The sequence below is a fragment of the Pelodiscus sinensis genome, chromosome 1, assembly GCF_049634645.1.
Source record: "Pelodiscus sinensis isolate JC-2024 chromosome 1, ASM4963464v1, whole genome shotgun sequence".
NCBI lineage: Eukaryota > Metazoa > Chordata > Testudines > Trionychidae > Pelodiscus > Pelodiscus sinensis.
This window is the reverse complement of record NC_134711.1, coordinates 105,725,001-105,747,816: the sequence shown is the minus strand read 5'-3', so window position 1 is coordinate 105,747,816 and position 22,816 is coordinate 105,725,001. Positions and strand designations below refer to the sequence as shown.

General features: G+C 40.4%; 1 protein-coding gene across 8 annotated transcripts in view; it reads left to right on the top strand.

Annotated features, from left to right (window-relative positions):
• Positions 1-22,816, top strand: part of BICD1 (BICD cargo adaptor 1) — a 228,458-nt gene that overhangs the window by 195,435 nt on the left and 10,207 nt on the right. For 2 of the 8 annotated variants that reach the window (XM_014569197.3, XM_006114395.4), the window contains exon 8: positions 18,459-18,534. The exons of 4 other annotated variants lie outside the window; for them this stretch is intronic. In XM_014569197.3, the coding sequence (XP_014424683.1) occupies positions 18,459-18,534 (76 nt within the window). Of the gene's footprint in view, positions 1-8,986; positions 8,996-18,448; positions 18,535-22,816 lie in introns of all 8 variants that reach the window. 2 more of the 8 variants (XM_075940436.1, XM_075940444.1) reach the window with 2 other exon arrangements.

Sequence of the window (22,816 nt, the reverse complement as noted above, 5' to 3'; positions counted from 1 at the left end):
CTCATACCTGCAATTTATTCTGCATAAAACATATGACTCACCTTACAGTTGTGGGTGCTAAATATTCTGTATTATTCTTGTTTATGTTCAGTCTGCTATTAAGAAGTCAGTCACAATATTTTTTGGTACATGCAGATCTCTGCCCTTCTTTCACATGCTACTGAATCAAATTATAGTCGGTTTTACATTTGCATATAGTTCAATTTATGTTTACCAACAGCAGTTATCAGATGGGTACATGTTTAACACATAAGTGTTTCAGATGTATCAAGAGAAAAAATCACCCATTTTATTCAGATAGAAAAGTACTACTGAATTTAATAGATAATTATATCTGTGCTATACAACTCTTTTTAACCAATTTAAAAAACAAAACAAACCCTGTAGAAGTGACATTGGTCTCTGAAATTCAGAGACCAGCTAAAGCCAGACCTTCAACTTGTGTAAACTGGTGATGCTCATTTACACATGCTGAGGATTTGTCTCCAAAGATTTTAGATTTTGTGTATATGCTATGCATTCTTTGCACACACACACACACACACACACACACACACACACACACACACACACTCAAAGATTTATTGTAGTGACCTGGGGAGGGGGTTTTGTTCAACTAAAATCCTGTTGAAAGAGTTCTGAAGAAGAGAGAGATTCAGTCCTCTAAGGTACTGAGTGTCTTTCTATCACGAGTACCTTACTAGGCCAGCTCACAAGTGATGAGAAATTCACACTGCCTTTATTTTTCCATTTCCAATGTGTTTTTCAAAGAAGTTTCCTGTACACGTGCTGTGCAACTACTGATTATTTAATTTTTTTTTTCAGAAGTATTTTATACAATTTTGGTTTTATGTGATTTATATTACCTCTTTGTTAATGATAAGTATGTGTGTGTGTTTCATTATAATGAAAGTGTTATACATGCAGATTAAACATCTGGGACCTATCAAAGCCTTTCCCCACTCTGGCACTAAGTGCAGAAGGTGGGGGCTCACAAAAGGCTTTACAATGCTGCCCTGTGCATTTCTTCTCCCCCCCGCCAATGCATCTCCCAGCCCTGCCTGTTGCCCCCAGGCTCAGTAGAACTAGAGTGGTAGCATATATGTGTCCCTGAGGCCTGTGTGTGTGCATGTGTGTGTGGGATTGGTGGATGCACAGAGGGAATGCATGGGGTGGCAGGGGAGTCTGGAGGATGCACAGGGGGAACATGTGGAGACCCTCCATTCCCCTGGAGCTACTGCCAGAGTGGGGTGACCTAGGTAAGTGCAGCAACCTTCACACACCCTATTTCCTCCCTGAGTCTATACCCTCTTCCCAGCCCTCTTCTTCCCCCAAACTCTTGCACCCCTTCCAGCCACCAAACTCCCGCTCAGAGCCTGCACCCCAATCCTGAGCCCCAGCCCGAGCCTGCATCCAGCACCCAAACTGCATCTCAGAGCCTGTACCACTCTCCCTCCAAACTGCATCCCAGAGCCTTAGGCAGATGAGGGGGAGGGATTTTAGCTGGGGGAGGGCATGCTGGGCACCACCAAAGTTTCTGGAAAACTTCTGCCCCTGCCTGCAGGACAAGGATTCAGCGCTTAGGCTGCACCCTATTCTGACTCTGTGCAAGGGTTAGGACTGCTCCAGAAACACCCCAGGCCCTGCCCCTCTGCACCGGGCACACCAGGTGTGGGCAGACAGCTTCAGCCCAGCAGGATCCAAGTGTGGAGGGCTTACTCTGGAGTGATCCATGTAGTGGGTAAGAGGATTCTGTGAGGGCAATATGGATGTAGGTGGCTCAGTGAGGGATCAGGATGCAGAGATTGGGATTGTTGGCAGATCTGGGCGCAGGTACAATGGGACTCGGCGGAGGGGGGGTCAAGGTGAAGGTGGTTGGGACTCAGCAGAGGAAGCATGGAGGTGGGGCTCATTGGCGTGTCTGGGTTTGGAGAAGATGGAGCACAACATAGGGCACTCACTGGAGTGGTCCAGAAGGAGGGGACTGGTGTTCATTAAGGTGTGGGTTCGATGGGTGCTTATTGGGGGAGGAGGCACAGCTGCATCACCACAGTTCTCCTACCTTTCTCTTCCTCATCCCATCCCCATTCCCCACTGTCTTCAGCCCCATCCCCTCCTCCTTCCTCTCCTCACTCTCCTCTGCCCCTATTCCCCTCCCCTCACTCCCACACCCCTTTCCCCCTTTCCTATCACACATAGGGTGACCAGAGAGCAAGTGTGAAAAATTGGGATGGGATAGGCAGTAATAGGCGCTTATATAAGACAAAGACCAAACTATTGTGATTGTCCCTATAAAATCAGGACATGTGGTCACCCTAATCCCACTCCCTTCCTTCCACACTGCCTCTTCATACCACCCTGCCCTCCTTGCCCCCACCACCCTTGTCTGCCCCAACATGGGCACTCGTTATACAGAAAACAGGCACCCTCCTTCACCAGGGCAGCTCCAATCCCACGCCTTGCCTCTCTCTTGGGAGGCAGTGTCCCCCGACTTTGCCCAGGGCCATCCAGAGCCAGGCCTTTGAAATGGCTTCCCTTCTACAGAGAACCAAAGAAATCTGCAGGGGAACACGTCAGTGGTACAAAAATTACCCCAGGAATAAATCATTATAGCTAGGGCTGTCAAACAATTAAAAGAATGGATCATGATTAATTGTAGGATTAGAAAATTAATTACAGTTTTAAGTGTACTTTTGAATAATAATACTATACCATGTATTTAAATATTTTGGCTGTTTTCTACAAATTTAACTATCTTGATTTCAGTTTCTATACATACTATAAAGTATACAGTGCTCACTTTATTATTTTTATTTTCAAATATTTGCATTAAAAAAAGATAAAAGTACAATGTTTTTCAGTTCACCTCGTTCAAGTACTGTAGTGCAGTCTCTTTATTGTAAAAGTACAACTTACAAATATAGAATTATTTTCCCCATAACTGCACTCTCAAACGAAACAGTGTAAAAATTTAGAGGCTACAAGTCCAGTCAGTACTACTACTTGTTCAACCAATGGCAAAGACAAACAAATTTGTTTACATTTATGGGAGATAATGCTGCCTGCTTCTTATTTACAATTCCACAAGAAAGTGAGAATAGGTATTTTCATGGCACTAGTGTTTGTGTTGCAAGGTATTCACTTGCTAGGTATGCTAAAATTCATATGCCCCTTCATGCTTTGGCCACCATTCCAAGGGATATGTATCCATGCTGATAATCCAGAACTGATGCACATTCATTTTCATCATCTGAGTCAAATGTCACCAACAGAAAATTAACTTCTTTTTCTGGTGGTTCAGGTTCTGTAGTTTTCCAAATCAGAGTGTTGCTCTTTTCAGACTTCTCACAGCATGTTCCACACTTCTTCCTTCTCAAATTTTGGAAGACACTTCATATTCTAAAACCTTGGTTTAAGCGCGGTAGCTGTCTTTAGAAATCTCACATTGGCACCTTCTTTGCATTTTGTCACTCTGCCGTGCAAGTGTCCTTAAATCGAAGAATATGTGGAGTAGGCATCTGAAACTGCCATAACAAGAAATATATGGCAGAATGTGGGCAAAATCATGGAGCAGGTGACAATACAATTCTCTCCCCAGGAGTTGAGTCAAATTTAATTAACACATTTTTTCACATGCATCATCAGCATGGAAGGATGGTCTTTGAATGATGGCTGAACTATGAAGGGGCATATGAATGTTTAGCATTACCTGGCAGGTAAATACTCTGCAACACTAGCTACAAAAGTGTTTTGGTTTTGAATGAAGTTATTTAACACACAATCAAAAATGTACATTTATGATTTGTGCTTTAACAATAAAGAGATTGCATGATGGTATTTGCATGACATGAATTGGAAAATACTATTTCTTTTCTTTCTTTTTACAATGCAAATATTATGTAAATATTTGTAATAATATAATGTGAGCATTGAATTATTTGTATTCTGTTGCAATTGAATCAATAATTTGTTTTGAATTAATCACTTGAATTAATTGTGATTGACAGCCCTTTCTATTACAGTCAATGTAACTTACACCCTTGAGAGAGAAAATTTTTTATATTTTTAACTGTTTTGTTTCTATCTTATTTTTTCTGATGCAATTAATCCTCAAGCTTTGGAGTAATACAGATTGTAACTTGTAATTTTAGAGGCTAATAAGCGTTTCAGCTTTGCTTTGCATTTAAGAACAAAATCCACAAAACTATTCCAAACTTGATAAACTCCAGTGCCTTAACTCCTAAATGTAGATTTGTTCTAACATCTCTCTCTTTTGTGAGAGCGGGATTATTACAAACCTATACATGAAGGAAAGCATAATTTCTTTACAAAATGTGATCCAAAGCCATTGATGAAAATTCGTAGCTCAGGTACTAATTTAACAGTTTTTTAAAAATCCTTTCTTCTCCTTGTCTTAAATTAAATATTTTGAGGTTAATAGAATACATTCAGAAAAAAACACACCATTTGAGCATTAAATTGACATTTACCTCTGTGCTAGTTCCATGTTGACCAAAAGTTTGATTCTGTAACAGGGCTTCTGGACTCTGAATTTTATTGTGTGTAAGATACAATTTTATGTATGCGTTAAGATAATTTTTATGGTTGAAAGGGAAACTAAATGTTTACCTTAGTCGCAAATGTATAAAACTGCAGTACAATACACCCCTGCTTCTCAAAGGAATTTGTCAAAATTAATTCATTCAGAGTCTTAACTAACCTTAAAAATACTGGGCCAGATTCACCAATATGCTTTTTGCTTTAAGGTGTCGAAAAGCAGCCAGAAATTTGGCTTAACCAGCCAGATCAGATCAATTTGTAGCTGCTGTATGTAATTAGAGCAACACAAAGTAGTTGGATCATGCTGATGAATATGGTCCAATATTTTAAACAAATTATCTTGACTCTCAAAATCCTCCAAAATCACAAAACTGAGACCAACTACATAGGCCAAATTCAAATTATTCTTTTGGGTGAGCCATGGGCAAGAGGATCTTATTTGAGTTTCTCTGTGACCCCGTGAGTATGCATAAAATATATTTCTATGTGCCATGAATGTATTCATGTTTATGGTCTGAATTTATATACACAAATTGCTTGCTTCATTTTTATATGCAGACAAGCTCTTGACATTTACAGGATTCTACAGTATTAGTTTAATCTAATACTATTCATGGAAATTATTTTAATCAATTTTTTCAGGGTTACAAACTGTAACTAAATTGCAATTTTTTAGAGGCTAAATACAAAAAGGATAATTGACATTTTTAATGTTACTAACTGTGTCCATTTTTTGTTTACTGTTTGTTCTCTCTGATTTTTGTAATGAACCATTTGTATGTGTGTAATTTGTCTTCATTGTTTAATTGTTAGGGTTAGAGCAAATTTTATATATCCTAATCTCACCATTTGGGACTATATGTTCCACCTCTGATATGCTCACTTTTCTAATGCTTAATGATCATTACACATTTACATCACTCCTACTGTGGTACATTGTCCTTGTGAAAGCTACTCCAAAACTGAAGAGATGTATCATTGCCACGAACTTTAGCTGGCTGTAACTGATCAAGAAATCAGCTGGCTAAATGTACTTTTACCTCTTAGTGCCACTGTGAATAGGACCTATTTGCTTTATGCTTTTTCTCTATTATGTTTAGCTTCCTAATTACCACAGACAAGACCGATGGCATACATTTCATGCTGATCAATAGAATTTAACTGTTATGACGACATGAATTCACTGCTGTGCCACCAGTTGTATTCACTTATATTTGTATTTCCTCATTATGTTTTTAAAGTGGGATTAAAAAACCCTCCTTATGAAGATGGATTGCAAGCTATAAAACAAAATTAAATAAAGAAATAAAGGATTGTAGTGAAGCCCCATGTCTTAAGGCTTAATATTATCAAGAGATTATTGACTTTTCTCTTTGTCTATACAAAATTATGTGGTTGTAGTACAGAATTAGTCTCATCCAAATAACAAATTTTAGAAAGGTTTGTTGGAAGTTATTTATTAGAAACTGTTAGACTTTAGGCTGTTTCAAACCAAATATATAGGCAAGTAACACATCATACCTTTTAAAAATATATTACCAGTACTGTTACTTTCCATAAAAAGATTGTTTCTGAAGCCAGTATCCTCAATTGTCTGAAACAATTATTGACATTTCTTCAAAATTACTTTAAAAAATCCTCTTGTCTTTATCTTCTGTGAAAAAATTTAATGCGGTTTCATAAATTACTAATTTTTAGCACCAAAAATATATGACTGTTACTGTGCTTCTTATCTGAAAACATAGGATACTGCAGAAGTGAATCTCTGCTTGTTTAAGTCAGTCATGCCAGGATTTTTTTAGCTTTGTTGCAGAGCTATTCCTTGGGAGATTGTAATCTAATCTCACCAATAACTGCTGTCATCTAAATGAACATATTCATAATGGTAGAGGTATTCCTGTTTAGAACTGTGACAGTTGCTGTTTAGTGCCTGTTGTAAAGCCTACCAAAATCCCATTCACCTTGATTTTTGCAGGCCTTGGATCAGATCTTTACTTGTACACTGACATGGTACAAATTGTATCCATGCCTTGGCCAGGTTTGCAGGCTAGAACGAACTTTATCCACTAAATACAGGACTGTGTAGCACTTTAAAGACTAACAAGATGGTTTATTAGGTGATGAGCTTTCGTGGGCCAGACCCACTTCCTCAGATCAAATAGTGGAAGAAAATTGTCACAACCATATATACCAAAGGATACAATTAAAAGAAATGAACACATATGAAAAGGACAAATCAAATTTCAGAACAGAAGGGGTATGGGGGGGGGGGAAGGTAAATGTCTGTGAGCTAATGATATTAGAGGTGATAAAAAGCTAATGATATTAGAGGTGTCCGTCTGCTATGTACATTGGACAAATGTCTCCGACACTTCACCAAAGGATCAATGCCCACAAAACAGATATTAGACAGGATCACAAAGAAAAAACAGTTTCTTGCCATTTCAACCAGAAAAGACATTGTCTCAATGACTTAATTACTTGCATCCTGCTTCAAAAGCCTTTTAAGACTGCACTTGAAAGAGAATCCTCTGAATTGTTATTCATGCTTAAATTCTACACTTTACACCTGAGTCTGAATAAATAATCTAATTATCTTACCCATTACAAAGATAGCTTCCCCAATTATCACCTCTAATATCATTAGCTCACAGACATTTACCTTCTCCCCCCCCCAATACTCCTTCTGTTCTGAAATTTGATTTGTCCTTTTCATATGTGTTCATTTTTTTAAATTGTATCCTTTGGTATATATGGTTGTGACAATTTTCTTCCACTACTTGATCTGAGGAAGTGGGTCTGGCCCATGAAAGCTCATCACCTAATAAACCATCTTGTTAGTTTTTAAAGTGCTACATAGTCCTGTATTTTGTTTCAGCTACGCCAAACTAACACGGCTACATTTCTATCACTTTATCCGCTAGTCTTAGTGATATGTTTATAAGGCCTCTCCTTTTTACTTTTGAAGCCTCTAACTGATATATCACATGTTAATATAAGTGTGTTAATGGTAGATGTTTGGATCTGTAGAAATATTATTCCTTTGAACTGTATAACAATCTTAACACAATATATATTTAAGCTTCTGTCCATTCCCATTTCTGCTAATTTACTAACCCACTATTTAGCTTTTCACTGGATTTAGTGAGGAATGATTTTTAAAAATCCCACCAGTTATCAGTGTAACAATACAAAAGTATCATGTACCAAAAAAAGTGTCAAACTGTTAAAATTCTTCATATTGTTTTTGTATCTGGAAATGTTGTTACATTAATTATTAGCAAAAAGATGATTGTGTCTTTAATATAAACCTCAATGAGGCAAAGCTGAAGATTAGGTTGGCATACAGCTTTGCTTGCATTCCTTTGATCTGATTGTCATTCACATGACCAGTGGAGTCCATGGAAAGTCCAGAACAGACTTTTTGGGGCTGGCAGGGACTGCAGGTGTTAGAAGAAAGTGCTGAATAAAGCTAACTCAATTTTTTCATAAAATGAGCTGTCTGTTCTCTTGTGATGGGCCAGCACATTTAAAAGGTGGGGAGTCTGAGCAAGGTATATGAATTGAGAAGTGGAACAGATTGGGGATGAACCAGCATGGCTTTTTAAAAGATTTTGTGAATTATGTTTTCAGATAGGTGAAACTATTTGTACAGTGTTGGGCAAAGGAGACAAGATTTCGATAAAATATACATATAACAAGTATATAAGAACATATGACTGGAAGGGACCACCTGGATTATCAAATCCAGTCCTCTGCTATTACATGCAACTCAAGGCAGGAAATATAATTAACCAATTTAAATGTTCCAATGTTAAAAGAAAAAAGAGCAAGAGGCCAGTGCAGATAAGTCAGCATTAGCATTTCCTGCACTAGCATATCTCTTTGCCTGCCTTTGAGATTATGATGATAATATCAGGATTAGACCGTCAGCTGATGTAAAATCATCTAGTCTGTAAGCATGTGTAGCTGATACAAGTTTGGCTCCCAACTTCTGGCCTACTTAATCATTGTTTCCACCTGAGCCTTTCTTTTGCTCTGTGTTGGCCTTCTCGCTTTCATTCCTAAATCTTGGAGAAAATCTTATTCTTCTGTGACACTTCTGCTGCCTGCCCTCTGACTTTTCCTGTTGCTTTAATTTCTGTTAATAAAGAACCCTAATGCAACCTGTCCCTCTGTTTGACTATTACTTGTACATTGAGTTTCAAAACCTGTCCCAGCCCACACTGACAGCTGTTCAGTAATTCATCTGCTAAAGAAATCTAACTTCATGGGGCAGGATTCAAAGCAGTGGAGCACATTTCAAGTCTGCTCTTAGCAACAACACTAAGAACGGTCATACTGAGTCAGACTTGTTGAAGCAAAAACCTCACTCAGTTTAGGCGGTTAAACAGACAGTTTTATTGGCCAATAAAACCAAAGTGAGCCAAACGTGGTCCCAGCAGAGCCGGGCCCAGTGAGGCCGCCTAATACAATCAATCCTAGTATCTTTATACCCTTGACCAGACAGCCTGACGTCAGGGCATCCAATTACAGAAGTCATCAATTAAGCTAGGAAAAATAAAGCCTTGTCAACAAGATGGCGGACAGGTACAAGGGAGTACCTCTCCTATCTAAAACAGCCCAATTAACACATTCCAATAGCACATCTGTCTTGGCCTGGCACACGGGGTGATAGAAAGTTCACTCTAGTCTATGTGCAAAGGCAAAAAAGCTGAAATGGTTTCTGTTATACAAGATGGCTTCTAGCTAAACATAAAATGGTTTCTACAGACCAATAGTCCATCTAACCCAGGATCCTGTCTTCTAACATTGGTTGACACCAGGTGCTTCAATGGGAATGAACAGCACAAGTAATCATCAAGTGTTCCATCCTCTTCACCCATTCCCAACTTCTGGCAAATAGAGGCTAGAGACAGCAATCTTGCCCATCCTGACTAATAGTCATTGAAGGACCTACCTTCCATGAACTTCTCTAGTTCCTTTTTGAACCTTGTTATAGTCTTGGCCTTCAGAATATCCTCTGGCAAGGAGTTCCAGAGGTTGACAGTGTTTGGTATGAAGAAATACTACTTTTGTTTGTTTTATACCTGCTGCCTGTTAATTTCATTTGATGACCTCAATTCTTACATTATGAGAAGTAAGTAACAATTCTTTCTTTACTTTCTCCATACTTGTCATTATTTTATAGACCGCAATCGTATCCCCCAATAGCCATCTCTTTTCCAAGATGAATAATCCCAATCTTTTTAATCTCCCCTCACATGGAAGTTGTTCCATACCCCCAATCATTTTTGTTGCCACTTTCTGTACTCTTTCCAATTCCAATATATCTTTTTGAGATGGGATGACCAGATCTGCATGTAGTATTCAAGATGTGGATGTACCATGGATTTATATAAAGATCATATGGTGTTTTCTGCCTTATTATCTATTCCTTGCCTAATGATTCCCAACTTTTTGTTAGTTTTTTTTGGCTGTTGCTGCATATTGACTGGCTGTTTTTAGAGAACTATCCATGGTGATTCCAAGATTTCTTTTCTGAGTGATAATAGCTAATTTAGACCCCATCATTCGATATGTATAGTTAGGATGATGTTTTCCAATGTGAATTACTCTATCAACAGTGACTTTCATCTGACATTTGTTGCCTAGTCACCCAGTTTCATGAGATCCCTTTGTAGTGCTTTACAGTCTGCTTTGGACTTAACTATCTTGAGTAGTTTTGTATCATCTGCAAACTTTTCCAATCCACTGTTTATCCTCTTTTCTAAATTGTCTATTGAGGCAAGGTTCTCACTCAGGTCCCTTGCCCTGGGACCCCTTTTCAGCCACAAATCACCTGGAGACCCTTTGTGGTGCAATCACCCATGTCTTTTTATTGTCTGTGCCAACTTCCCACCACCTTCTATTTACAGAGCTTTGTTTTTCAGCAACTAACTCAGCTACCCTCTCCTGGGGAGCACACTTGGCCACTCTCTGGCTCCTTCCCTTCTACTTCCCCTCTAGTTGCCTTATCTAGCATTCTGTCTAATGAGATCCACAGCTATTTCCCATTAGACCCTCAGGAATGGGCTTGTTCTGCTGGCTGCAACTGCCCTTTTCAGCCAGGCTGTAGTGGCAGAGCTCTGGCTTAGCAAGCAGTCTGTCACACAATGAATATGTTGAACAGTACCCCAGGGGACACCACTCACCATTTTGAAAACTGACCATTTATTGCTACCCTTTTTTCATGTCTTTTAACTAGTTACCAGTCCATGAGAGACTCTTTTATCGCATGACAGCTTACTTTAAGAGCCTCTGCTGAGGGACCTTGTCAAGGGCTTTCTGAAAATCTAAGTACACTGTATTCACTGGATCCCTCTTGTCTTCATGCTTGTTGACCCCCTCAAAGAATTCTAGTAGATTGGTGAGGCACGATTTCCCTTTAGAGAAACCTTGTTGACTTTTCCCAAACAAATTATGTTCATCTACGTGTCTGACCATTCTGTTTTTTACTATAGTTTCAACCAATTTATCTAGTACTGAAGTTAGGTTTATTGGCCTGTAATTTTCAGGATCACCTGTAGAGCCTTTTTAAAAAGAATTGGCATCATATTAACTACCCTCCAGCTATCTGGTACAAAGACTGATTGAAATGATGCATTACGCACCACAGTTAGTAGTTCTGCAATATCACATTTGCGTTCCTTCAGAAATCTTGGGTGAATACCATCTGATTCCAGTGATTTATTATTGTTTCATTCATCAATTATCTCTTTTGAATCTGGATAATGGTTGCTGGTGATAGGATAATGCTTGCTAGCTGGCTGCCTGAATCTCCTAATCTATGAACCATGACACGTGAGGAACGTATCTTTTGGTGCTGTTGGGGACTGTTGAAGCATCCTTGCCTGTTTCTTACACAACAGGAAAGGAGGAAATAGGCCTATCATTTGTTAATTAATTCAGCTGGAATTCTGTATTTTTTAAAATCTTAGTTGCACAGGCAAATTACCTAGCTAAATGCTGTGAGGAAGAAAAAATCTGTTGTTTTACAGTTGCTTGGATTAAAAATATCAATAACCAGAGATGGCTGAGATATTCCAGGAAGCAATTTAAACAAACTGATCATAAAGCCATATGTCTTTGTCCTAACGAAAGTATAGCACTACATTATTATTGTTATCTGTGCTTCATCCCATTGTTCTGTGGCAGTCAAAAAGACAGATCACATCTTTCTAAATGCTTTTCTTTTAGGCCAGTAATGACATATTCTAGCTAGTCCAATAAATCAATCACCTGTTCTTGCTGATAAGCCTTTAGATCATCAAATGCTTTCCTTCCATGCTTCTTATGAGACTGTATCTTTTGTGCACACTTCAGCAGTGAACAGGCATGGGGGAGTAATGAGTTTTACACCTTTGGAAGCTTACCCTGTACTGCTGAATTTAATCCAGTCAGTACTTGTGTGTACTAAATCTTTGCTTTAGTAGAAAATTGAAAACATCTGATCAGATTTGACCCAGACATGCCTACAAGTGGTGCAGGGGAATGTGAATACCCATTCAGGGATCAGTTTTGCAATCCCTGGGCCAGTGTGACTTGCATGAACTGGCAGAAGCAGGATGTTCAGTTTGCCTCTTGCCATTCCCCTATTCCTTTCCTTCTGTCCCTACAATCATTCTTTCTGCTACTATCCCCTGGAAACACTCAGCCCCTGTCTGCACAAGGCCATTCACAAATCCTCATTCTCACAACCAAAACAATGAAATAGGATGGGACACGCGGATATGAAATCTCTATCATGAGTTCTCCCAAAAAAGGGGCTCCACCTGGGATATTGAGCTGGCCCCTGGCCAGCCCCCAACAAAGAACTAATGAAGCACTCTAAAAATGGGTGCATGGACAAAAGGGGCAGATGAGCCTCTTCCGCAAAAAAAAGGTAGTACATGAGAAGCATAGAGTTGTGTGAGGCAACGTGTGTGGCCTGGCAGAGGAGAAATGGCTTACCTTCCCCAAGCTCCCCCCTACAGGGAGGAAAACTGGAAGCAGCAGCATGGTGACCACATTCTAATAATCTGAGCTCTTTCTTCTGTTCCCATCTTGCTTTAAAAAAGTTTTCAGGTCCTAATATAGGTGAACTTTTGATGGGTGAGGAACTCTTACTTTATTTGATATGGTTAAGTTATCTCTACACTGTAATAGCATTTTGATTTATTAGCTTCTTCCTGTTTGGGCATAAAACGCTGCCTACATAGAAGCTGTTCTTCCTTCATGTGTATGAAATCTCCAAACTGGCTGATCTGGGAGGAGGGAAAGAGCTTAATACTGAAGACTCTCTTGTCCCCTTCTATTTAATTTTTCTTTCAGCATATTGTAAATAGAAAGGCTGCTTCTGAGATTTTTTGAAGCTTAGGTATAGGGTGCTTCTGACGGCATCAAATTGATATTCCTTGAAACTAGAGTTTGTCCATCCAAAGAACGAGTATAATTTGCTAAACAGTAATGCAAACTTTTGCACACTCTGCCTTGCCAACAAGGTTCAATCTTGACCTGCAAGGGGCACCTATGGAGTTGCAATAGTATAATCATTTCCACCTCTGTTCAGTTTTTTGTCCTCTGAAATTGTCAATAAAGATGGCTGCTGTGATGTAGAAACTGATCTGAAATAATTAACTCCTCCTACACAGGCCACAAACAGTTACCATCAGATGGTACCTCTTTTAACCTTTATCAGATTCAGTCCATTAGCCCCAAGATGAAAGATTCCTTCTCCTTTTACCAGTCCTCTGAGTCATCCCATTGCCCTCTTACCTCTTCTTGGTGCAATGTACAGAAAATGCTGATAACATCATTTTGATGTTTAAATGAGAGTTCAGCAGCCTGAAACCTAGGGACAACTAGTTAAGTAAAAAATGTTGAAGGATGATTTGCTCTGAGTAACATATTTAACCTAAGTGTAATTTACTGTGCTGACACAATGTTCATGAAGGATCGTTGCAAGACTTGCTACACAGTCTCACAGTAGGTCAACCTTACTGCACTAAATCACATAGTAGATTTGGTGCTATCTAGCGCTTATCAGCACTGTACCTCAAAGAAAGACTAAACACACTGGTGTGCATCTACTACAATCACTGTTTCCATTGAGTTACTGGTCAGCAAGCCCTGGTTCGTGCACCTGTGTGTTGACCTGTTTATAATAAGATCTGGAACCCATCAGTTATTCTGCTCTTCCCTGTTCCTATATGGATCAGTTTCCTGAGAGCATTGTTTGGGAAGTAGGTAGGCTCTTCTCATCTTTGCTCTGTTACTTCTCTCATGCTGCCTTCTCTCTGAGGTAGCCAGCATTCCAACTGAAATCACCGCATCAAATTCCAGTTTGTTTTAATAAAAGCAGTTTTTCGTGGACATAAGTTAGGAAATCAAGAGAAAAATCACAAATATAACTGATGGTAGGAAATAAATAGACAAAAGCTGCACAAACCTCGTGTTACAAATTATGGAAATATTACCTTATAGCATAGATTTTTTCCCCCTCATATTAAAGGCTGTTAGGATTTCTCCCATTTTGCCAGATTAGAATTTCAGAATGTCTTCAGAGATTCTCTCATATCAACCAGGTGAATGTTCTCCCTTACAAACCATGGTTTGGCATTTCACACTGGCCTTTGACTTTGGAAATGGAGCATTTACACAAATGAGTAAAACAGAGCTGAGGGAACAAATTGTTTTTGGAAGATCTGCAGAGTAATACCCTGCATTTCTGCCTATTGTTCAGCTAGATTCCAGTGTTCAGAAGAAGGGAGGTTATTTTTCAGAAAAAGTTTTCTTGCTCACTATTTTTGATTCATTCTGTTAAGCAGGGGTTACATTAAATTTTACTAAGTCATTGTTTTTTACATCCCAGGAAAAAGAATAATTCATTCTTAGGTAAATAGAGATTAGGATCTGCAACTCATTTCATGTAGGTGCTGACCAACAACCAGACAGCAACAACACGTAGTCTCTGTCGAATTCAAATCAGTGACCTACGGGCCAAAAGCTCTGTATTCCATTACTAGTTCCATGAGCCACCAAGTCCCCTTCATAAACTCAGATGTAAATTTCATCCCAAAGAGTGTAAGTCACAAGGTCCCTACCACTAATATGTAGGGATGTCTGTCTTTGCTTTGTGTGTGTCAGGGTCTATATCTTATGCGGTACAAATCAAAAGCGCAAAAAAAAAAAAAAAAGTCGCAAAGCCTAAACAGGAAAATTGTAGGATATTACCAATGTTAAATAGATATATTTGCTGATACTGGTATATATGAAATAGTGAAACAAAGCTTTGTTCTTCATACTGACTTTAGAAGGTTCTGTCTCTCTTCCATAGCGCCCTCTGATGGCCAGTCTGAGAAATAGTTCTTTGGCCTCACAGCATGCTTTGCTGGACAATCTTTTCCTGTCTGTTACCTCCTGTTATTATCTCCGCCACTCATAAGGCTCCAGGTCCCTCCCAGACTGTGGTGTCCCTTAACCTGGGTAGTTCCCTCCCAGAGAACCCAGTTACCCAACTTGTCTTAGTGACCCATTGCCATTCTCCATCTAGCCCCTTTCCTCAGGGGCGGACAAATCGCAGTCTGAATAGGCCAGTCATCACTGGCAAGGGGGCAGGAGGTAGACCTGCTGCCTATTCCTGCTCTGTCTATTCCTCCCTAGGCCCTTGTCACTGGGCCTCAGTCTGGGGTTTATTCAGGCCCAAGCTCCCCTGGCTGGTTCACCCTGCCTTTTCCAAAGCAGCTCTGTCCAAAGTACCGCATGCTAGAAAGCAACGAGATTCCTCTCCCTCCATAGCTGGAGCAAGAGTGAGTTCCTTCAGGCTAGCAGCCCTTTTATTCAGCCCATACAGGCTCTGATTGGCTGCCTCATGCCTCCTTCTAATTGGGTCCCAGGATGGCTCTCTCTCAGTAATCCCTTCTAAGCCAGAATGGGGGCAACTGTTCCATTACAATGATACACCAGTAGGCATTTCTGCACACACTTACCGAAGTTGGACACCGTGGAAATGTCCTGTTCAAAACCAAGTGATCAACTTTTTGTCAGATGAGTGCTACAAAATACAGGAGGAGGCATGACAAGTGAGTTACCCTATGTTCTCAGAACACAGCTGCATTCCATCCCAACGAAAGTGCCATCCTAATAACTTAGAGCTTTGGCTAACTGCTAAAAGCATTTCACTTTATTCATAGAGATGTTTGTTTATGTGTACTATGCTATAGTAATATCCAAGCTTACATTAATATTAAATAGGAAGATTTCTTGGCTAGATCAGAGGAATTAGGAGTCTTTACTCCTACCATCTGTCCTTGGCAATTAGATAAGGAAGTAGGCACAACTCCTTTAAAGAGAATAACTTTTATTTTCATCTACTAAATCTCATGAAGTTTTGGGATCCAGACTTTTCTGTAAATGGATAAAAAAATCATTCCAAATCAATGACCAAATTTGTTTGGTCCTACAATGAGTAGGTGTTTTCTAGCGATTAACCTGCTTTAAGATTGCATTTCTCTACCTCATCCAGTTCAATGAAGACACTGGAAAACACTGATTTTAGAAATAATATTTTTCTTCTCGATATGTGCTCACCAGTAGGACAGCCATCTCACTGCATAAGGCATCCGCTACCAAACTAAGCACTGATTAATCCTGAGAAGACATCTGGGTCTAAGACAAGCACTTCAAACAGAGTACTCTGCAAACTGCAACAAAATAGCAGCTCTGTCAACTCAAGTCATATGACACACTGTGATGTGTTGAATCATAATTCCTCACATTCTTTCCTTCTCTTTTGCTGACAAAGGTCATGCTCAAGGTCCAAAATTTATTCTGTGTACTGAAGTGAGAAAGTAGGCACTAAATGTAGTTTGCCCACACGCACTTTGACCACTAGAGGGCAGCACAGATCACTTGAGGACTCAGATCCCTATGTAATGACTGATAAATGTGGTTGTATGAAAAGAGGCAATGGTGGTACTAGACTGACCCCAAGTAGGCAGGTACTCTGCCCTGTGACTCAGAAGAGCAGTATCGATAGTGTCAACTACATGTGAGGAGTCTTTATATATATTACCAACAAACTTCTTCTAACTGAGACAGCAGAATTGAATTTCAAGGGAACAATCTTCCTCTACACCAGAGCCGAGAGTGACATTATTTGTGCCTCCTTCCAAAGGAGTTTTGCACTTTCAGTGGCAATCAGTGAGAAAAAGAAGAAAAGACTCATGATTACTGAGAGAGATTTTGACTGACTGTGATGTCTAGTCACTTTTGTTATTAAAATTCAGATTGAAATATACTTCCCTCTTCCTGAACAGTTGCTTTAGACTTTTAGGGTATGTCTAGACGACATGCCTCTGGCGACAGAGCCATATAGATTAGGCTACCCGGCGTAGGAAAATGAAGCGGCGATTTAAATAATCGCCGCTTCATTTAAATTAAAATGGCTGCTGCGCTGAGCCGATCAGCTGTTTGTCAGCTCAGTGCACTAGTCTGGACGCTCCGCGGTTGACATCAAAGGCATTTGTCAACTGCCCCGGTAAACCTCATCCCACGAGGCATAACACTGCTTCATTTTCCTATACTGGGTAGCCTAATCTACATGGCTCTGTCGCCAGAGGCATGTAGTCTAGACATACCCTTAGAGTATTGGAAAATCAAAAGCTGGGATCTAGAGAATTAAGATGCAATATTCATAGCAGGCATGAGATGCACAGAGCCCACTGAAATCACTGGCAAAATTCCACTCATTTCAATGGAGTCAGGGTTTCAAAGCCCGAAAAGACCCTGTCAAAGATTAGTATGACTCTATGTATAACACAGGTTACAGAATGTTAGGACTAACTCCATTGTAAAGGGTCAGCTTGTGTTAGTTTTTTATGTGGACATGCAGTGGTGGGGTTTGCTCAGACTTGGAAGTTGGTCAGAAGCTAGCAGTGCAGGGTTTGTTTTGTTGTTTGGTTTGGTTTTTAAATCCAGAAAAGAGAATATTGTTAGTGGATTAAAAACCTGTTTCCTTGTTCCGGTATAAACACAGTCACAAGAATTTGGCCAAGTCTACACTGGCACTTGGCAGCACTGTAACTTTCTGGCTCAGGGGTGTGAAAAAACAGCCCCTTCCCCACTGAGTGCACAAGTTACAGTGCTGTAAAGCTGTAACAAGTTACGAATTTGTGAACCAGGCTACAGCACCGGGAGCTTTGCTCCCAGAACTGTTAACTACATCTCTCCCAGCGCTTGTGCTGGGGCTGCACTTTCAGTTTAAAGCGGTGCTGCAGCTGTGCTTTCAACTGTTATGCATGGACAGAGCCTTTACAGTGGCTCTACACACGCACACTCTGAAGTACTGGTTGTAATGTCTGGTTTAAAATCATTATGAAAGAACTGTGTTTTAATGGAAACTAGAACTGCCACAGGGGAGATAGGTATGTTACTCTGCAAGTTCAGAGAAGATTTTTTTTTATAAGAGGCATAATATTCTTGAGCATGTAAAAGTAATTGTAATTAACACTTTCTATTACTAGTAAGCAAATCAGTTCCATTCATACCTTATGATAAAATAATAGTTTAATATAGCCTGATTCAGACTCCATTCAAGTCTGAAAAGACTGCCTTCAGGTTCATATTTCAAAAGGTCCATTAGTATGTGCTCATTAAATAAGGTTGGTCTAACACTCCAATCTAATATCTTGCCAGAGAAGAATAAATAAGCTCAAATGTTTCCGTTAATATTTGTGAAAGAAACTGTTAGTGACAAGAACTGAACACACATTCCTCACTAAATCTCTCCATCAGCTGCATAGTCTCTTTACTATTGTTACTAACCCCTTGCTCTGTCATCTCTTTGTATATATGTCTAATTTATCAGTTTCTTGTAGATTATCAGCAGCCTGCTGCCTCCATACCACTACGCGGCTCACAACTAGCCAGGGGGCCAGACTGCCAGATTGTCAGGTAACTTTAGCTAACTCTTTTCTCTTTGCAAATAACTGCATGCCATAGCCAGTCTGCAACCACTCCTGCCTTTCCTATACAAATAGTCTTTCCTGTTTATGAAGTTCTGAACTGTTTGTGTGTGTCTGGGGAACAGGTGGAAGAGGGGGAGCAAAAGGAGGACAGGCTTGCTTGCTTTTTAACCAAAATATTGACTTGAGCTACTCCGATACATTCTGTAGTTACAGCATGGGAGACTGTTCACTTATACATAAATCAAAAATAAGAAAAATAATTTAGGACTCAGTCTTGCAATCCTTGGGCCAAACAATTTTCCAGTGACAAAAATTAATATATTTTGGATGAAATCTCTGAGACTTTTGCCTGAGTAAGGTCAGCAGACTCAACAATGTCAGGTGACCACATAAAAAACCAAACTAGTCTTTAACTTTTCTCAGATAGTGTTGTCATGTGATTAGAACAGGGAACTGTGAGTTAGGAGACTCACTGGGGACTGGGCTCCAGTCTTAGTTCTGCCACTGACTCTGTGTATGGTCTTGACAGCGTCATTTAATTTCTTGGTTAGTCTCAATTTTCTCATCTGTAAACAAAGACAGTGAAACTTAATCTCCTTTGAGATATTTTGGCTTAAAAATGCTATATAAATTCTAAGTGTTATTAAAAATGAATCAAAACATTTGGTTTGAAAGAGGAAAAATCTCTGCACACAAGTTTTAAAGTATGTAAATCCCATTTCAATAATATTGTACTGACCTGACACTGAAAAAAATGTAACAAATAGTTCATCTTACAGCAATTGGTGGTTAAAGGGGGTTTATTTATTTATTTATTTATTGCCATCTAAACTGTAAACTACATGAAATAAATAGGATACACATCTTTTAGGGATAGGTGAAGGTTCCTATTTGTATGGTCTGGGAAATGTGCCTAAAAGACTTAAGAACCTAACACTCACTAACAGATGTATTGGTCTGTAAGGTGCCACAGGACTCCTTGTCGCTTTTTCAGATACTGACTAACACGGCTACCCCTGTGATACTTAACTCTCACTGTAATTCAGTGGGAGTGAATTGTCATTGAATTGTGTGACTTTACATCCCCATCAATACAGGCCCTTATCTTGTTATTAAAATTCCATTCTTGGCTTCCCTGTTCATAGACAGTTCAAAGGTCTGGTAATGCTACAGAAGTTCAGTTAATCATAAAACAGTCTGTATGAAACAAAGAAATTGTTGTCATCCCTCTCTGCTGTTTCTTAAACAGGATGTGTTGCTGTCAGCTGCAGTGCAATATATGCTTTCTGCAGGATACTCATCCATGTTTTGACATGCTCATTTGCAGTATGCTATGTTATTTTCCACATTTGCCTCTAATTTATAACAAAACCTCCCCTCTTTATTTATTAATTAATCCACCCTTCAAAGATGAACTTACTATTGTACATATGGAAGTTCTCTTTAATCAGGTTGGAGTACAGGTGAGATATGAGTAATAGACTAGAAGCCAGGGAATTCTGATCCCTGCTATGTCAGTGAGACTCCTATGGCATCATATAAGTCACTTAAATTCTTTGTATCTCTGCTTTCCTGTTGCACCGCAGAAAACCAGCAACATCAAAATTTACCCCCTGCTAATTGAGTGAGTAAAACTTTGCAGGGCTCTCTAGGTTCTATGAGGGAAATGACATGCTGCAAATGATCTAAAATCATTTAGCACAGAACTGCTCATCAGTGCCTCAGCAAGCATGAAGTACAGTAATGCCAGCTGTGAAATGTATGTCATATCACCCGTGTATGTCGCATCATCAATGTATATAGTTATGGAGAGCACACAGCAATGGATCTCTGTAGAACAGTCTTCCCGGCTGTGTTTTATGTTTAGAGCCTGAACTAAATTGAATCTAGTAAGTCATACCCTGCAGGTCTGATTCTGGAAATCTCTGCCAAAATGGAACCACATCACGTTTGCTACTACTGCAGATTCACTTGGGTATATCATCTGTCCTGCAAACAAAAGTGTGGCGAGAGGCAAGCCCAGTGGAAAGTCCGAATTGTCCTATTTTGCTGCTTGAACTTTCCAGTGAGCCAGGGAAGTTAGTCCTGTAAAACTATAAATTATCACAATCTTGAGGAATCCACAGAGAGGCCCAAAGCTTCCATTTAGAGCCTGTCCCTTAGGGTCGCCAGGTGTCCGGTTTTCTACTGGACAGTCTGGTATTTGCACTCTGTCAGGTAAAAAAAAATCAGAAAATACCGGACACGTGCAATGTCCGGTATTTTCTAAATTTCCGGCTGGGCACCAGACCGAAGCCTGGCAGGGGCAGGAGAGCAACTGGGAGGTAGGGCACAACTGGTGCATGGTCGCATGCAAAGGCCAGGTGGGACAGGGACTAGGACTCCCAGCTGGGCTTCTGCTTGCGAACAGAGGCTCCCAGCACCAATTGCGGCCCTGCCTCCCAGCTGAGAGCCTGTGGTCACATGCAAGCCAGGTGGGGCAGGGACTGGGACTCCCAGCCCCGCCTGGCTTCTGCTCGCAACTAAAAGGAGCGCCTGCCAGAGGCACGGCCCCTTGGACTCCGGCTGCAGCCAGTGGCTGCACCCCCCCCTCCAGATCTGCTTCCCACCTCCCCGGACCCTCCCCTCCCGGCCAGCACCGCAGCTCTCGACCCCCCCCCCCCCAGCTCTGCTTCCCGCCCTCCTCCTCCCAGCTGGCCCTGGACCCCCCTCCGCCAGCTCTGCTTCCCACCCCGGCCAGCCCCGCCCCCTCCCAGCTGGTCCCTCCCCTCTCGCCCCCCCTCAAGTGTGTCCAGTTTTTTTGGCGGGGTCTACCTGGTAACCCTATCCCTTATTCCCCTCCTACTCCCTTTCTTCCACTCCCTGCCTCAGGACCTATTCTCTCATGCAGTTCTCATTAGCTGCCTCCGATCTCTCCCTTAAGGGAAGATCAGCTTGCAGAAGAGGGATATTTCATACGCCAGTGACAACAGGTGCTGCATTTAATTTATATGAGTGAATTCCTATGAATGTGGAGTGGATAGATATCACTTCATGTGGCTGTTTGCTTGCCCTGCCTCCTTGTGGCGCAAAAAGCCCCCGTCTTGTGGTGGTTTCCACAGGCCTTTGGGGAAGTAGAGAGCCTGTTACAGAACCACTGTTCCCTCTCCTCTGCACATGCAGAAATTTTTTTTAGATCCCCTCCCCATGTCATAGGAGAGTGGAAAATAAGGACACTTACAAAGTGCTGAGGTATCCACTGTATAAACATGTCTCTCCCCAATTAGAAAGCTTAGTCATTTATTTTATTCATTTATTTACATTTTTGTTTTCCTCTGCATATTTCTGTTAGAACCAGATTTGGAAAATTTGCATGAGAAGCATGTTGTGGCTACCTAAATCAAAATGGGAAATTAGAATTTGTAGTCATAACTTACAGAAATCCAGATTAGTCATCCCACAAGAATCAAGTAGTCCCTTATCCAACCTATATGTTGGGTTTGAAAATATTATCGTCAGTTTGATGCTCTTATTGATAAGGAAATACATGCACTGTTGGATGTAATGCCAGTCATAAATATTGATAAATGTCTGGCATGCCTAAACCACATAGGTGCATACCCCAGACCATGTCCTGTACAGTGAAGAAACACAGCAGCAGCTCCATTATTAGCACAAAAGCATGAATTTTTACTGCTTCAGCTTCAAGTTCATAACTGGGATCTGGAATAATACCTTAAGGCAGTTGAGGGAACAGCAAATTGCCTATAGTTGTAATAGCTGTGTGCATGCTTTTGCAAATCCTGGCTGCCATGCCTGAAGGAATGTGACCTCTCTGTGCCATCTAACCTGGAACTGCACAGTGTCTCATTATGACTGAAATTCACCCGATCATTTTCTGCATCCCACGATATGTCAAGTCTAGTCATGTTCAAAATGATTTATGGTCCTCGCCATAACACCAAATGTGGCACGAGATCTTTACTCAAATGGGGCTGCCCAAGCTCTTTTACTTAAAGGGCATCTAGAAGGGTTTTACTTGGACCTGTGCATATTCTGAAATTCACACAGAAATGACATCTCCCCACAGATGTGTTTTCGTTCCAGTGTAATTCTAATTCTCGAATAGCTTTTGTAAATAGCTTCTGGTGAACTTCCCATGATAATTTTTAGAGCAGATTCAAATCAAATTGAACCTGAAATGTCAAGGTTCAGAAACATTTGGCCAGTTTGTTTTGTTATGTTCACAGTTTTGCTTGCCTCTGCCTAGGTGAGTTAGAACCTGATTT